At 36.3% G+C, this 19,021-nt stretch overlaps 1 protein-coding gene across 1 annotated transcript in view; it reads left to right on the forward strand.

The window, feature by feature from the left end:
* The window catches only part of LOC133294135 (ATP-dependent zinc metalloprotease FTSH 12, chloroplastic), a 43,730-nt gene that overhangs the window by 17,944 nt on the left and 6,765 nt on the right, over positions 1-19,021 (forward strand). The window contains exons 10-14 of the mRNA XM_061492788.1: positions 1,907-2,123; positions 2,734-2,805; positions 3,930-4,049; positions 4,134-4,250; positions 4,343-4,519. Of these exons, the coding sequence (XP_061348772.1) occupies positions 1,907-2,123; positions 2,734-2,805; positions 3,930-4,049; positions 4,134-4,250; positions 4,343-4,519 (703 nt within the window). The remainder of the gene's footprint in view (positions 1-1,906; positions 2,124-2,733; positions 2,806-3,929; positions 4,050-4,133; positions 4,251-4,342; positions 4,520-19,021) is intronic.

Raw genomic sequence — 19,021 nt, forward strand, 5'->3', positions numbered from 1 at the left:
CAATCACAAAGGAGCAACTTTACTATTGCTCTTGGTTCGCCCTTTTTTGGTGTTGAATTATGAATCCGTGTGTATAAACGACATAGCAGAGTTCTGATTTTATAACCAAAGAATGAGTAACAACAAACATGTTTTACATAGAATGAACCTAGATAGTGAATATGTCTCTATACATATAATCAATTTATACATGGTTTTAAACACTCCCCCTCAAGCTAAATCACATAAATAATATGCACCAAGTTTATTATATATATAACTTCTTTGAGGACCCCTCAAAGTCACAATAAAGACATCTGTCAATTGATCTTTTGGATTGACAAAGCGACCGATGATATCCTGATAAGATTTGCTACCACTGTTTTCACCTTCCCCTTTTATACCTGAGCAACAACTCTGCGCTTGGAATGGGTTTGCTCCACTGCATTCCATATCCCCTTTGCAGTAGTCAAACACATTCAAGTGTCACTAATTTCAAGAATCATCAAATTCCACAACCATGACATAATCATGGAGTTTTCATTCCATGCTTCAATGTTGGAATCTACTGACTTAGTCCTAGTACCCGTGAAGTGACTAACTCCCCTTTCCTTCCAATATGTGGTGCAAATAAGTTGTGACAACTTTAGATAATTCTTTCCATTCAGCCCATATCTAGATTAAATGTTCTGCAATTCTCCGGGGTGCTGAGAACGAGCTTCTCCGCTGATTGGACTATGCTAGAAACCTACTTCTTGTGGGATTTCTCGAGAGTGGAGCACGCACCACACACCCTCTTCAACAATTAAAGATAGGGAAAACCAGTAAAGACAACTAGCAGATGCAAGGAATCAGCAATGAAGGCTGATTCCCGTAGGAGAGAAAGTAAAACTAGTAGGCAAGGAATGATTGGCAATGAAGGCCAACCGATTTCATTCAAATTGCTTCAGCAGGAACAAAAGAAGTCTCAGATTGCAATGATACCATCTCTGAAATTGAAGAATATGCGTTATTATTATCTATTTCATATGGTACACGAATAAGTAGAGTGATCATTTTTATGAGTTATTCAGTAAATAGCTTTCTTCTTTGTTGGGCACGCAATCCAATACTAGGTTTGGTACCTAAATTCAGTGTGGTCAAAATCAACTGCATCTGCCATTGAGATGGGGTGAAAATAAGCCACTCGATGTGAGGCACTAGCTTGATGCGGCTAATGCAGTCATCATGCAAATTCATTAGTCTTGCCCAATTAACCTCACTTAAAATGGATATTCTAGTCAAATAACCTTATATGAACTAAATAATACCTACCAATTCAAGACGAACACCAAAAATAGAATTTGAGGTACCTGATGTTCCAGAAGCAAATGCATGTTCTAAAACTTGTACATAAGTGTGCATGCGTTAGTTTTCTCCCTTTACCCTAGTAATGATGGTTCAAGATAATTAACATTGGTAGAGCTAATTTTACTTCAGGTATAAAGATTAATAGAGGGTGATTGTCTGATAATCAGCACGATTAAATTATGATCACATAGTTTGGGAAACAACCTCTTTACAAATATGTAAGGGTAAGACTGTATACAAGGATTGCCCTCACCCCACCCTTGTTAGACGTGATTTTTTGAGGAGTGGTTTGTAGGGAAAATGGAAGGGCTTGAGTCTGATATGACTGCTTTGACAGCTATGGGTAATGCCCTATAATTATGAGTATCTTGTTTTCTTAATTTCAATTAGTTTTGCTTTGTTAAACCTGAAAGATAGAACTTCGTATTTTCTAATATCATGAGGGTCTGACCTCAGCTTAATTTCTTGTACTTTTGTCTGATAATTTTGTATTTAGCTCCATATGTTAGGAATTTGTTTTCATCTTCATTACTTTTCTCTTGTTAATGCCTTTTTTCTCATCTATTTATGAATTTAGGAAGGAAAAAACTGGTGTTGACCGTCTATCACTAAGACAAGCTGTCATATTCATTTGTGCCACAAATAGGCCAGATGAATTAGATCTTGAATTTGTTCGTCCTGGACGTATTGATCGTCGTCTTTACATTGGTTTGCCTGATGCAAAGCAAAGAGTCCAAATTTTTGGTGTGCATAGTTCTGGAAAGCAACTTGCAGAGGATGTGGATTTCAAAAAGGTAAATGGTTCATCTATCTTTGGTTGATTTCTCTCTCTCTTTTTTTTTTAAATGTACTCTTCAGTTGATTTCCTGGCTTTATCAAATAAATGCACACATCATCATATAGACGAATAGTGAAGTACATAAACATAGGCTAATGAAATCAAAAGGCACTTAATATAAATTAGACTTAGGTACTCACTTTATGAGAAAGACAAGAATGTGCCATTTTGAGAACAAGGCTGGATTAGTAGATTCAAACATGCTCTAGCTAGCTACAGCCAAAACAAAATGCAAATACTAATGGGCTGTTAAAATGTCAAACATTGAGCAATAGTGTAATGTAAACCGTAGACAATTTAGTTTCTTAGGAATTTCAGACTACTGTATACAGTGATGAAATTATGAGTCACATCTTGGTATTAGTATTCAATTCAACTTCCTAATGGTCAAAACAGAATCTGCTTCGAAAGTATCTTCCAAACAATTGCCATTAAGATGGAAAGGCTTTTTTTTTTTTCTCGTATTTATGTCTTCCTTCTTGTGTTTAGTCTATTCTATGAGTTAGTATGTGAGACTTGATCTTCTTTGTGCTGACTGTGGCTGCTCTCTTTCTTCCTGTCAACAGCTTGTCTTCCGCACTGTTGGATTCTCTGGAGCGGATATAAGAAACCTTGTCAATGAAGCAGCAATAATGTCGGTAGGTTGGTAGGTTGATGTTGCATGGACAGTTATAGCTACTGATCTTCAATTGATCAGCCTCTGCCCTGTGTACCTCTTGCATACACTAGTTCCCCTTGTGCCTTTCATTGTAAATTTTATCAGATAATAGAGAGGAAAATAAGATTAACCTACTATGGGTCGTAGATTATAATAGGCAGTAAAATCATTATGTCAATGTTGGTCACTTTGTATTTTTCTTTTTTCTTCTATGTTTAAGGAGGATAACATATCCTTTATAATTCTTCTTTGATTCGATAATTTTTTTCTTTTATAAAGAAACGTGTATAAGGGAATAAAACAGTATTGATTTCTTCTAATTAAAGAGCAAGAGCATTGATTCTCCTGATTGTTTATTTAATCAGTATTTTTACTCTTTCATTATTGCTGTTTGCCCCTTTCATCTACCTCCAATGATCACCCTTCTCTAGTAACCAGCATTGCAACTGTCTCAACCAATCCCTGCTTGCCTTAAAGTTTATGACCTTGTTGGTAATTATTCCTTGGTCTCTACAGGTTTGTGAGTAGATAATTTACCTTTATATTACCCTGAATCAGAAAAAAAAAATGGCAAAATCTCCTTGCTTTATTGAGCTGCTCTAAGTTCGAGTACAGTTTCGTGAATGGGTAGGCATTTGTTTGCACAACATTACTCTTAGAGCTGAGCCCTGCTTATTCCAGCATATGAGGTTCAGCACTACAAAATTTGTAGCTGCTTTTCTTGCATTCTTTCTCAATATATCTTTTTACTCAAATGTTTCTTAGCATAGAGGGGTTTATATTCAGTGGTAATTTTCAAATGAAAATAAAAAAGAATTAGATTTTGTGGATAATTTTAGAAACACAATTGAAAATCTTAATGTCATGTAATGTGTTTGTGTTAATCTGAATATTTTTGTGTTTTACATGGTAGTTATGTTGTGTCATGTTCTCATCTGTATGTTTTGAAATCCTTGCATTGCATTTTCGATATATTGTATTCATTTTGGCAATGATAATTGATAACATTTTTTTCTTGTTAATCTGGCAATAAGCTATGATAAAATTTGAAGCGATAGCTTTCATTTTCCCTTTGTTGTAATCATACAAAGTTGTTGGTTACAGGTGAGAAAAGGGCATTTCAAAATTTTCCAGGAAGACATTATTGATGTACTAGACAAACAACTGCTCGAGGGTATGGGTGTCCTTCTCACTGAGGAAGAGCAACAGAAGTGTGAAGAGAGCGTATGTCTCTATCTTTGGTAGCTCTTTTTACTGCGGATGTGACATAATAAACTATTTTGTATTGAATTTGTTACTGTACCATAGGTATCTTTTGAAAAGAAGAGACTGCTTGCTGTCCATGAAGCTGGTCATGTTTTGCTAGCTCACTTATTTCCTCGGTTTGACTGGCATGCATTTTCACAGCTCCTGCCTGGTGGTAAGGTATGAAATCTGGTTAGCAATATGCTAAATGATGTTGATTATCACTATTATTATTTTGGCTTTATTATGGAATTTCTGTTCCAATTAAGCAGGAAACTGCAATATCTGTATTCTACCCTCGAGAAGATATGGTAGACCAAGGTTATACAACATTTGGTTACATGAAGATGCAAATGGTAGTGGCTCATGGTGGACGATGTGCTGAACGTGTTGTATTCGGTGATAATATAACTGATGGAGGAAGAGATGATCTAGAAAAGATAACGAAGGTGATTGATATATCATTTTAGGATATATTTGCTACCTCAGGCAAATGATATTTGATGGAACTTACTTTTATAAATATGAAATTGCAGAAGACATAAATTGAGCCAAGCTCCTTACAATATAAAATACTAAAAATAAACCCAGAAATCTCAACTCCCAGAGATCCCTAATTTCTCCATAAGCCAATACTACATTACACACACTGTCTACCCTTTATCCTATACTTTAGAAAAATTCTAGAATAGTTTCCATAACAAACTAACTAATTCACTAACTTTCAAGCCCATGGCCCATCAATACTCTGATGGACCCGTAATACCTTTTAACAGACATTATTCAAGAAGGAGAACCAAAGCCCAAAGAAAAGGAGTCACTCAACAGGCCCAAACAAATGACAAGAGCCCAGGAGAAGGAAAAAGCAAGGTGGCGGAGCAAATGTGTTATAAACAGCTGGAAATGCAATCAGTTATAAACATGGCTACGTGGAGCAATGTGAATGGAGAGGGTCACATGGGAAAAGGAGCAGTGCTGAGCTGAAGGAGAATATGAGGGACGGTTAGGGAAAGAAGGACAGTATGCATTGTAGTGAGTGGTGGTAGCACCTGAACGTAGGGTTCAGAGTGGGTGGCAGAGCAAAGGGTTATGTAATCGGATGAGGGTTAAGGGTGTTACCAGGGAGCCTGTATTTGTGGAGGTTGCTGGTTATTTCTGATTAGAGTACGGATTGTTTATTTTCTTGTAAGGGCAGTGCCCATCCTAGTAAATAGGAGTTGGTTTCCTTAGTATTCTTATTGTAAGGGAATTATCCCAACCATCAATTAATGCAGAAGTTGTTATTTGAGTTATTTCATTGATTCAGTGAGTACCAAACTATTCTTAGATTATTGTTCTGTATCTGACAAAACTGGTGCCATTATACTCCCCCTCCAAAATTCACCTTGTCCTCAAGGTGAAGAGAGGACAAGTAAATTGAGAGAAACTTCCATCTAGATCCCATTGCTTAAAGGATGTTACTTTATTTTCCATGGCCTTTCTGTCAAATAAACTGTTTGGTAAGGTGAGGAGAAGTGTAATACCCGAGATGGCATGCGGTTGATAAGGTAAGTGGCTGTAAGAATAGCTTCCCCCCAATAATTTTTGGATGTATTTGAGGCAAAGAGTAGGCTACGAGCAACTTCAAGTAAATGGCGATTTTTTCTCTCAGATACACCGTTTTGTTGTGGGGTATTGACACAAGAGCTCTGGTGGATGATGCCATGGTCTTTTAGGTAAGCTGAAAGGTCCAAGTTAAAATAATCACGTGCATTGTCAGATCTAAGGGTAAGGATTTGGGTTTGAAATTGGGCAAGGATCATTTTGTGAAAGACTTTAAAGGTGGATGTGACTTCAGATTTATTGGCTAATAGGTACACCCATGTCATTCGAGTATGATCATCAATAAATGTGACAAACCAACGAGCACCCGTAAGGCTTTTAACAGTTGCAGGTCCCCACACATCACTGTGGATAATGGCAAATGGTTTAGAAGGAACATGCATTTGTAAGGGATAATGAGACCGAGTTTGTTTTGCAAGTTGACATATATCACATGAAGGAAAATTCGAATTCTCATTAAATAAAGAAGGGTACATCTTTTTCATATATTGAAAGTTTGGATGCCCTAATCTAAAATGCCATAAAAGAGCCTTATTCAAATTGCTAGTTGCTGCAAATGTGCTGTCTTGAGTCTTCATAACCGCGGCTGTGTAAAGTTGATATAAACCATTAGAGACCCTAGCACTGCCAATCGTCCTCCCCGATGCCAAATCCTGAAAAATACAATCAACGTGGGTAAATTTGACTGTGCACTTTAAATCCTTGGTCAATTTGGTAATAGAAATTAAATTGCAGGTAAGAGATGGAACGTAGAGAACTCCAGTTAAAGATATGGTTGACGATAGGTGAACAACACCAATTCCGTGAACCTTGGCTAAGCCTCCATTTGCTGTTTTTACTGATTTTGCCTCGAAAATGGGAAAGTATTCAGAAAGAAGAGAGGAATTACCAGTCATATGATCTGTAGCCCCAGAATCTACCATCCAGGAATCACATTTATCAAGATCGGATTGGAGAGCTGTATGGAATGTACCTGATTGATGACTATCAGATGAGGGATTAGATTTGTCCTTATTGCAATCTTGCAGCATGCGTTGTATGGCTATCACTTGTTCCCTTGTAAATGTATGGCCTTCGGATTTTGCTTGCGGAACATCTTCTACAACTGCAGCAACATGATTAAAGTCTCTGTTTTGTCTTGGCTTCCAATCAGCTGGCTTGCCATGGATTTTCCAGCATGTATCCCGAATATGCCCAGTTCTGTTGCAATGGTCACACCAGAGCTTACCATTTCGCCTAGGTCTGGAGTCTGCATTGTTGGGTCTAGAGACAAAGGCTGCTGCTTCCAAAGGTGCATCAACTTTTGGGATGCTATTGGTCAAAACTTTGCGGCTTTCTTCCCACTTTAATTCAGAAAAAACTTCTCGCAAGGATGGCAGAGGGCGAGTGGCCATGATGCGGCTGCGAGCTCCATCATAGATTGGATTGAGTCCCAAAAGAAGGTTGTAGGTGCGGTCTTGTTCAACAATTTTCTTATACTGAAGAGTATCGGCTGGAGTAGTCCATTCATGTTGATCATAAAGATCCAATTGTTGCCAGAATTTTAGGAGTGAATTATAATAGCTGGTGACATCCTTGTCCTCCTGTTTGAGATCACGAAGAATCCCCTTGATGTGAAACAAGGCAGCTGTGTTATCTTCCTTAGAGAAGGCTTCCTTCACGCCATCCCAAATTTCCTTGGCTGTGGAGCACAACATGTATGTTTCAGCTATTTCAGGCACCATGGAATTCAGCAACCAAGACATCACAAGGTTATTTTCAATGGACCACTTCTTGTATTGTGGATGACTGGTTTCCAGAGGAGCAGCATCACCCGTACCGGTGAGATGATCTCCCTTGCCACGGCCTCCAATGAACATACGAACGCTGCGTGACCACAACAAATAATTGTCTCCATTGAATCGATGACCAGTGATGACTAATGCTGGACTATCGTTGGTAATGACAGCTGCTGAGTTGTTGTTGGTTTGGTTTGATGCTGAAACATTGAGTGGGGTTGTTGTTGGAGTGGTATTTGTACCGGTGGTATTGGAAGAAGTAGTTTGGTAGGCTCTCATGGTGCCAAAGAGTGGCACATTGGTAGCCATGGGTGGATCAGTCCCTTAAAAATCAAGCTCTGATACCATATAGAAAGTTTGAATGATGGAACCAGTTTTTCCATTAAAACTAAAGGAAAAAAAACGTACAATAAATAGACACCAGAAATATTCCAGTGCAACAAATCCCTATAATCAGGGAAAGAGATAAAACTAGAAAACTGAATCCTATTTTAACTAAACAGGAAAAATATCAGAAACAAACTAATCCTAGGAATTTAAATAACAAATAACGAAACAAACTCCTAAGATTAAGGAGGAAAAATAAAACATTCTAGATGCTGAAAACTAGGGATTGCAACATAAACCAAGTCCAATTGTATTCTTAAGAAAAAGCCTTTCAGCCCACAAAACAAAAGCCTTACTTCCTTTCGTTTGTGCTGGGCCCATTAGGTCAAGAAATTGACCCAATTCTTGCAAGGCCAATTCTGCCTTTCCTCCCTCTCTCCCTCTCAGCACCTTCAACGTCAGATTGCCTTCACTTTTTCCTTCTACGATTTCTTCTCTCTCTGTAGCAGAATGGATGGGACCATGAGAAGGCTTGATGTTCATGTGCTTGTGAAGGAATCTCATGTACTTCCTCTCCTGCCTAACGAGTCCATTGGAGATACAAATTTCCTCACACCACTCAACCACCACCTTCTTCCCGTTGAGAAGTGTTGGTCCCAGATGAACTCAAGAGGGGGGTGAATTGAGTTTTATAAAAATAATTCGCTAATTAAAAATTAACTCAAAGCAATAAATCAAGATAAGGATAGAGAGATATTAACACAATAGTTTTTACATGGAAAACCCAAAAGGGAAGAAAAACCACGGGCCCTAAAATCGAATACTGAAATTCGACGGGAAACTCCACTATGAAACTTGTGTACAAAGAGTTCTCTAGTATCCTAGTTTCCTAGTCTACCCCTTACAACAATTCCCAAACTGGTATCCTAGTTTCCCAGTACGAAACCCTAACCCTATAGGATTCCGAAACCCTATCACACAAGGGTTCTCAACTTACTCTCAATTTCCAAGAAAAAGAGATGGTATCCCAGTTTCCCAGCACAAGAACTGGTATGCAAGTTTCCCAGCACAGACCTTCGAAAAGGTCAAGAAGAAATTTACAATTAAATGACTTACCTTAGTGCTTCTTTTCTTCAAGCATATAGGTAATTTGAATTCCTATGGAGAAATATTCACTTTGCCAAAGGATGAATGTATGAATGAATGTTCTTGAGAAAACTCTTCAATTGATGCACAAGAAAGAATCCTAATCTTGAAAATATAATTCTCTCTTTTCTTTCTTGTATATTCTTCTCTCTTCTCTCTCTTGTATTTTCTCTACAATGAAATAATATGCAATTAGCCCTATTTATAATAACATCTTAATCTATTATGCAATGCAATCCTAATCAAATCTTTGGCAAAGAATATTTTATTTCTCTTACATGAAATCTAAAAAGATAAAATCTTTCCTAATCTTTACTTGATTCCATGCTTTTATATATCTTCATGATATCTTTCATATCTTCTCTAATCTGCATGCAATCTTTAATTATCTTGAATATTGATCTCATGATATCTTCCATATCTTCTCCAATCTTCATGCAATCTTTAATTATCTTGAATACTATTTCAAATCAGAATAAATATTATTCTAAAAACTCAAACAATCAGCTCATTAGTGATTTCAAGACAATAAAATATTATCAATTAAATTAACATTATTGATTGTAATCATCAAAACTTATTTTAAATCAATTAAACAATTGGGGTATAACAAATATCCAACAATTTCCCCCTTTTTGATGATGACAAACAATTTATGCCATGTACCGAGAAAAAGTAATTCATGACAGATATAACATGAATGCTCAATGATGATTGCATGCACACTATTCCCCTTGACTTTGTTAAGCTACAACGAAATTATTATTCTCAAAATGTGGCATCTATTTTTCCCCTTTTAGCATCATCGAAAAGATGAAGAGTAAACACTCAAGATAAGGAAGAAAAACTGTCAAGGTAGCATGAATAGGGAGTAATAGCTCAATAGTGAAAAAACAGTGAAGAATGAGAATATAGAAAATGATGAAAGGCAACAAAGGAAAACATTCCAAAGCATATGCAATAACAATGCAGCAATAACAATGCAGTAATTTTCCTTTGCACTCAACTTTAGAATCACTCTTGCTTCTTATTCTCTAAGCTTTCCATAGGCTTGTACTTCATGACTGCTCTCCACTCTTAGTGTTGAAATGTTTCATAATCCACCAAATCAATAGGACTTTAAAGCTTGTAATGTAACAGGTGGATATGAACAAAAATAAAATAGTATCAGGTAGGTGAAAAATAAAGAAGGGATAGTACAGTTATGCATAGTCCCTAAACCTTATCTTTTGATATTCTCAATACTATTTTCCATCATGAAGATTTCTTTTTCTACTTTTCAAAGTTTACAGTTTCATATGACTAACACTCAAAAACAGGGTTTTTTTTTTTTTTACATTGAAACTCAAATGAAACTTGTTCCCCCTGAATTTGATATTCTTTTTTTTTTTCATTCCTTTTTTTTTTTTTTTCATTCTCACTTTTTCAGTTTTCTTTCTTTTTCTCATCACATTCTTTTTCTTTTTCTCATCCCCTTTCTTTTTCTTTTTGCTTTTCTCATTCTGACTTTTTCAGTTTTCATTCTTTTTCTCATTCAAATTCTTTTCTTTTTCTTTTTCTTTTTCTTATCCTTTTTTTTTTTTTTTCCTCATTCCTCCTATGTACTTTTCTTTTGTACTCTAACAATTTATTCACTAAATCTAGAAACTATGCATACCCATACATAAAAAAGGTTTGTACTAATTAAAACACAAAGGGCTAAATATGAGATTTAATCGACAAAAAAATAGGCTTAAGGCTCAAATGGGGTAACTAGGGATAACAATTACTATTAAGGTTGGCTTGAAAAGCTCAAACGACCAAAGAAGGCCTATATCCTTTTCAGTTACTCATGAAACATCTCAACTAGCTAGCCTTGAGCTTCACTCATACAAGTTCTAGATTGCTTCCTCACAAAGAAAATCACACATAGATATATATCCTCACAAACATGGCAAACAACCACAAAGTTAAAGCATACACTTCAGAATGCATGTAACAAGGAGTCATGTGAAGTGAATGGTGAGGCAAATATAATTGAATATGGTAGTGAAGAAGAAAATAGGTCAACAAATAACATGAGTATTTTTTTTTTTATCATCAAAACTAGCCAATCATTGGGGGAAAAAGTCATCAATCAAATTTTTTTATTTTTTTTTTATTTTTTATATTATAGTAAACATCTCAAGCTTTCCAACAAAGTATAGATCACTGAAATTGAAGTTCTACAACTCAAGATATAACCAGTTAAAGTATGCGATCTAAAAACAGAGTTATCAACATTCGAGTCACGTTGACAGATCAACTAACAATATTATACACATCCAAAAATTCTGAAAATTTTCCAGTCTTAAAGCTTAATAAGTTAGCTTTTTAATGCCACTGGTTTCATGCAAAAAGGATTTGTATAACTCAAGTTATGACTGTTTAAAGTTAACTAGTTCAAACTTCAAAACAGAATTTAAAACTCAACACTCACTTTCACGAAATTTCTGGGAACAGAGGGGTTAAGAAAAAATTATGAAAATATCCAGAATCAAACTTCATCATCTTAGCTTTCAATAGCAACTGGTTTCATCAAAAAATGATTTTTCTAGATTAAGTTATCAAGAAATTAGCTCAACAATGTCGAAATTCAGCACATCAGCAAACACACATGATTAAGTTGATATACTACCAATGTTATGATCATGTGAAAAAATGATTTTCAACTTAACTTTATGCCTTAATCCCTTGACATAATAAACATTTTCAATAGAGTGTGTAGGTTACTTACCAACTTTACTTGTGCTCATAATTTTACCTTTGTAGTTATCAGAAAAAGTCGCACATCCATTTTGGAATGGTTTGAGTAAGAGAAATTTGAAAACATCTCTTGTCATATTCTTAGAACAACCGTTGTCAAGGTACTATGAGTTGTTCCCCCTCACTCCAACCTGCATTCTTAAATCAATGATTAGATTTGGGAACCCAGACTAGCTTGGGTCCTTTTCTCTTTGCAACAAAATTAGAAAGCTCATCTTTTCTAATCCAGATTTGTTTGACTTTGCATGTAGAAATATAATTTTTATTTTTAATGTATGAGATATTCTTTTCATAAGCATTGAATTTAGCCATGCAATCATATTTCAAATGTCCTACATTACCACAATGAAAGCATACTCTTTTCTCATACACATCTACATGCTTAGTTTTTGTTTTCCAAGGAGTTTTCTTATTTTCTTCAAATCCTAACCCATGTCTAGATTTATTGCAATTCTTGTTCAACCAGTCAATGACATTGGGTCTATCTACCTTGGGGGTCCTAAGGGCTGCTTCTAGCTTATTTTGGAGGTCATCTTTTTCAGTCAATTCTTCTACCTTGCCCTCCAATCGCTCAATCTCTTTATCCATTTGAGTATCACTTATTACAACACATTCCTTTTTCTTAGTTTCTTGCAGTTTCTTTATCAAAGAGGCATTCTTGCTTTCTAGTTCAGAAGTAGTGCTCTTAAGCCTAATGATTTCCTCTTCAAGACTATTATTTGATTTCTTCAGATCTTTGTTAGCCTTAAAGAAGTTCTTAAGCTCATTCTTCATTTCACCAAAACCATCTAACAACTCATCTTTGTACTCGCACATTATTAAGTATTCATCTATTACAAAATCCAACTCTTGTATTAAATGCTTCTTGGACAACTTATGCATGGATGATCTTAGTTCAAGAAAATTTACCTCATGGTCTTCATCTTCAGAGTCAGTTCCAGCCATAAGACAAATTTTTGCTTCTGCCTCACTGCTTTCAGAGCCTTCTTCTTCTGATTCAGAGTCACTCCAAGCAGCCATCATTGCTTTCTTGAATTTTTTATTCTTAAAGTTTTTGTGTTCTTTTTCCTTATTCTCTATCTTGACTTCTTGCTCAAATCCAGGACAATCCTTGACCCTGTGATCTGTTCTACCTCACTTAAAGCAGCCATCATTAGTTTTAAAAGATGAGTTTTTGAATTTTACCTGCTTGTTGCTTGAGCTCCCATTTTATTTTGGGTTCTTGAAGTATTTTCTGAATTTTCGCATACGCATAATGATTTCTTCCTCATCATCTGAATCATCATTAGCCTCCTTGCATTGAGCTTTAAGAGCTATACCTTTATCCTTCATTCTCACATCATCCTTTTTGTGAGACTCTAGTTGCATCTCATAGGTCATCAAGGATCCTGCCAGTTGCTCTAAGTTGAAGATTTTGAAATTTTTAGTCTCTTGCAGGGCAATGACTTTAGGCATCCAACCTTCTCTTGGAAGACTTTTTAGAAATTTTCTGACCTGTTCTTCAACTATGATTTCTCTGCCTAAGGCATTTAACTCATTTACAATATTAGTAAAGCGTGTAATCATATCTCTAATTGACTTTTTTGGTTTCATGGTAAATAATTCATATTGATGCATTAAGAGATCAATTTTAGATTGCTTTACCTCATTGGTTCCTTCATGAGTTACCTCTAGGTGATCCCACATTTGCTTAGCTGTTTTGCATCCCATTACCTGGTTGTATTCTTGTGTTCCAAGGCCACAGTGAAGAATTTTCTTAGCTTGTGCATTGAATTCTAGCTTTCTCCAATCTCCATCAGTGTATTCAGCAGTGGGCTTGGGAATAATTTTTTCGTTTTCATCTTTCTTTGTGATCTGAAAGTCTCCGTTTTCAATCACGTTCCAAACTAGGTAGTTGTCAGCTTTGATGAAAATTTCCATTCTGTTCTTCTAGTAATTGTATAACTTTCCTTCAAATAGAGGAGGTCTTTGTGTAGAGAATCCTTCCTTGATATTTTCCATTGGGTTCATCTTGGGATCTACTCTTCAGGGGTTACCTGCACAAATAAGAGAACACAGCTCTGGTACCAATTGTTGGTCCCAGATGAACTCAAGAGGGGGGGGGGGGGGGGGGGGGTGAATTGAGTTTTATAAAAATAATTCGCTAATTAAAAATTAACTCAAAGCAATAAATCAAGATAAGGATACAGAGATATTAACACAATAGTTTTTACGTGGAAAACCCAATAGGGAAGAAAAACCACGGGCCCTGAAACCGAATACTGAAATTCGACGGGCAACTCCACTATAAAACTTGTGTACAAAGAGTTCTCTAGTATCCTAGTTTCCTAGTCTACCCCTTACACAAATTCGCAAACTGGTATCCTAGTTTCCCAGTACGAAACCCTAACCCTATAGGATTCCGAAACCCTATCACACAAGGGTTCTCAACTTACTCTCAATTTCCAAGAAAAAGAGACATGCTGGTATCCCAGTTTCCCAGCACAGACCTTCAAAAAGGTCAAGAAGAAATTTACAATTAAATGACTTACCTCAGTGCTTCTTTTCCTCAAGCATATAGGTAATCTGAATTCCTATGGAGAAATATTCACTTTGCCAAAGGATGAATGTTTGAATGAATGTTCTTGAGAAAGCTGAGTAATAGCATACATTCGTCCTACAGTCTGAAACTCAGGGACAACTGGAGTAGGAATCATCTGAAGAGGAGCAACCCTGACATCTCTCTGGAGTAGTGGCCAGTCTTGCCACATTTATAACAAATAAGCTGGCCCAAGGCACAAGGTCCTCTGTGCTCTCTACCACAACCAGTGCATTTAGGAACAACAGTAGACGGCCTGACATAGGTGCCCCTTGGTACACCTAACTTCTTGAATTTATCAGAGGATTGATTAACCTGCAATTTCTTATTCTTGTCATTAGCTTTCTTATCCTTCCAATAGTTAGAACCACTAGACTTTCTAAAGTCAGACTCTTTAGAATTTCTGTTCTTTCGCCTCCTGTGGATATCCTCTACAGCCCTGCATTTATTAATTAAAGTGGGAAAATCTCTGGAACCACAACATGTAAGACTTTCTGCAATTCTATCGTTCAAGTCTATCTGAAACTTTGTAGCTAGAGACTCAGAATTTGGCATAGCCCTCCTGAAGTGCGCATACTTAGCCAACTGATTAAATTTGGCCAGATATTCATCAACATACATCTTACTCTGCACAAGATCATTATATTCACCTTCCTTCCTTTCCCTAGAATCTCGGGGAAAGTACCTGTCAAGAAAGTACCTCTCAAACAAAGGCCAAGTAATGGCATAACCCTGCAGCTCCAATGGGCGAGAAGTATTTAGCCACCAATCAGTGGCATCACCTTTCAGCATATAGGTGGAATACAACAGTCTCTGGTTATTCAAACACTCCATCACCCTAAAAATTCTCTCTAGATCCTGCAACCATGTAGCAGCAACAATAGGGTCTTAACCACCCTCAAAAGTAGGCGGCTGATGCTTCTTGAAAGCATTTAGTCGTCTCTCTTTGGCCTCAGCATTATCCATTGCAACCGTGTGTACATATCGCAGCCCAGTTTGAATAATAGCACCACCATGATGACTAGCCTCGCCCTCTCCATCCCCAAGCTCTACATGGAGAGTATGTGAAGATGGAATGGGTGTATGTGGCGGAGGAGGTGGTGGCAGTGGTGGGGGCTGGTTCCCTGCTTTACCATCTTTTATAGCTCTCAACTTGGCCATCATTTGGTTCATCAAAAGTTGATTGACAACAATTACATCTTGATTTGTCTTCATTAAATTCTCATTAGCTTGCCTACTAGTAGCCAACTCCTGCTGCACTCCATCCAAAGCAACAACTATAGGATCAGGCTGTCCTGATGTGGCCCCCTTATTATTCCAGGGTCTCACCAAAGCAGCTAAGGTAGGATCTGTCTGATCGTCATTTGTTGCGGGCTCCTAGGAGGAACCGTAACTCTGCATATGTTACACAAATGAATGAGTTGATTAGGCCTACACTAAGTGGTTACACATGCATTATCATAGTAAAACCTAAAAGTCACTCGTAAACAACACAGTTATTGCAATACATCAAGGAATTCCCTTTTCAAAACTGCTCTGATACCATAAAATGTAACGTCCCATCTGCAGCCGATTAATTAACATTCATATGATAATAAGCGCAATAAACTTTAAAAATTAAATGCGGAAGCTAACTGGTCAACTTTTTCTTTTTCTTTATGTATTGCAAATTTCATCACTTCCATGGCCAAAATAAAAGGGATGGCATTTCGTCTGTATTTTGGACCACTGGGGATCTTTCCCACCATGATAATTTCCACCTGATTAACAGTTTAAACATATTCCAATCACAAAACAACATAGATGAAACATATTGTGCAGCCATCCTTGGCATAGGCTATCTCATAACCATCGGGTCTCAAAATAATGTCCATGATGTTACTTATTTAATTACATCAAATAAACAAAAGAGATGCAATTAAATAAGTAACATAGACCTGAGTGTATATCACTGATAGAAATGAAGTTGGAGTAGGGAAAACTTACCATAAATCATGCTAGAATATTAGGGAAGGTAAATCCCAAGCTCCATTGTTCCCAAAACACTCAAATCATCCAAATTTCTTAAAAAAATGAAATGGTAGAGGGGTGGTATCTCACTCCATACAACTCCCCACTTGAAAATGATGGTTTGGCTTTGAAGAGGAGAGGATTTGACACACTTTTGGCTTTGGAACTAATGGGGCGTTTGGTTGAGGAGAAATTTTTGTGATTCATAGGGAAATGTGATTAGTAGGGAAATGGTTGGGAAATGAGTTTTGTAGGAAAATGTAAAAAAAGTTGTTTGGTAGGGAAAAATTTTACCGGGGAAATTTACTTTTGTAAATCTATGTTTGGCTTTTGGTAAAATATAGATGGGAAAAAAATGTGATATTACAAAAATATCCTTGTTTTTAAAAAATGTTGATAAGCCTTGCTGCCCTTTACCCATAAAAAATAGTCTTTTCCTTATTACACAGTATACCCAAATGCATAGCTAACTAAGAAAACCACATCAGAAAAGGGTTTCTTTGGCATGCTTTCTTGCTTCAAAATGCTAGATAAGGTGGTTTGCTAGCAAAGGAATTTAGGTACCTAAATTAGGAACCTCTCTCAACCAAATATGGACATCCAATTTCCCCACTTCACATTTGTCTATCAATCTCCTCAAAAACCTCCAACCAAACACACCCTAAGTGATTTGGATGTCTCTAGCTCTCTTTATGATTTTTGGAAAATTTCAAGCTTTCATGTAATGGGGTAGGGGGCTCTATCGACAGGAAGAAGAAATGAGGGGGAGAGAGAGTGTTTTGTTTATTTAAGTGAGTTCAAACTAACCCAATGAGTATAAACTTATCTACTCCACTCACTTATCTCTTATTCCATTTTTACACACTAGTCCAGAATATTTTTGTGTTAATATTTATAATTTTACTTTTACTTTTTGGGTAACTTTGTTTACCTGCATTTTTACCCCAACACTATTATTTTTACTCTTTTTCATCGAAGGTGACTTTAATTCATTTAATTATAGGTTAGGGTCATTATAAGAGAGAAGCGAGGAAGGTGTGAATATAGTTAGACACTGTGTTTAAAAGGAGAGAGAGAGAGGGAGAAGGGGAAGGCAGCGTGGGTTGGGTTATTCTGTGCGTCCATTGAATTCCCTTGTTATCTTCTATCTTTTCTCAACATTTCCTGTTCTTTTCTCATTCTCCTAATAGAGATAAATTTTTTTTATTTTTTTTTGTAAACCCATACAGAAATCTACAGCTCCATCTAAGGTCAAATCTTTTGTCTGAACTACTGTTCTTAACAGGATTTTAACTAACTACATGTTACAAAAGCACAGACCTCTCACTGCTTTGTTTCTCAACATAAGTGTTTTGAGCAGATCTAGTCCGGAAACCGAAGCTCATCTCTTTTTGCATTGTTCTGCTGCTGCTTTTCTTTGAAATAAGTTGTTTGGGATATTTTAGGAGTATTGGTCTATCTTTGCAGCTACTATGTACTTGCATTGGTTTCTTTTAATTAATTTTAGAGGTTGTGGCTCTTGCCAAGAAGAAAAGTATATGTGGAAATGCATTCTTTGTGGGTTTATGGTGTTTACGGTTGGAGAGGAATGCTAGAATTTAAGGATTTGTCTCCACTTTATTTGGGATAAGGGTGTTTTTTTTAGCCTCCCTTTTGTATTCTGCTCATGGGCTTTCTAGCAGTGTTTCTTTGTCTGGCATGCAGAGAGATTGAATTGATGTCTCATGATCCCATCTCCTAGGTTCTAGTTTTTCTCCTTTTTGTTGTTTTTGTGAGGATGTCTAAACCTCTTTATTCATAATTTTCTTTTTATATAAAATATAAAACAATTATTCACATTCAATGATGTAGAAAATCAGGATTAGGATCTTTCCACTTTTAGTAGTGATTGATTTTTTCCTTTAATAAGAATTTGAATTTAGAATTTGCTTTTATAGGATAAGGCTGATGACTCATTGCTAAGTCGTTCTTATCCATTTTTTTCTCTCTCATTTAGGGCATGTTTGGTGCATCATAGTATATGATAAGACCTGATAGTATAAGACCTGATAGTATAAGACCTGATTGTATAAGACCTGATTAAATTTTAATACTATCCAGCGTTTGGTATGATATTGTATAAGATAATATCCTCCAATATTTTAAAAATTAATATATTAAAAAAAATTATTTTAATATATAAATATTGAAATGATATATTAGTTCTTGGGAATTGTACTTGCAAGCAATATTAATACATCAATCCCTTATCATGCCTAATCCACCACTCCTAGGCCGGATTAAGTTATACATCATTTTGATGTATAAAGGGTTCATGTTGTATAAGCTTATACTATACGATGGTCACACCAAACAATTGAAAATATCATAACGTATAGTATAAGCTTATACTATCAGGCCTTATACACCACACCAAACAGGCCCTTACTCTTGTATAAATACTCCTATCAGTGTAAATCAAATGTATCAATTCAAAAAACTCTTTGGTTTACATCTTTCAATATGGTATCAAGAACAGGTTTTTTCCTACCCTAAATCAGCCATCCTCAAAGGCTGAAACTAGTCCGAATACTATCCAAACACCAACCAACCTCTGCAAAACCCCTTCAGTTTTTTTAATTTTTTTCGGTTATTGTTCATGCTGATACTGTTCACCCCCCCTAAAAAAAAACCTTGTAGTTTTATGCCGGAATCTTCATCTGCGAAGGTCTAATCACCAGAGTGAG

This window comes from Gastrolobium bilobum, unplaced genomic scaffold (genome assembly GCF_033153095.1).
Source record: "Gastrolobium bilobum isolate Gb01-03AN ecotype WA unplaced genomic scaffold, APGP_CSIRO_Gbil_v1 utg11591, whole genome shotgun sequence".
NCBI classification, from domain to species: Eukaryota; Viridiplantae; Streptophyta; class Magnoliopsida; order Fabales; family Fabaceae; genus Gastrolobium; species Gastrolobium bilobum.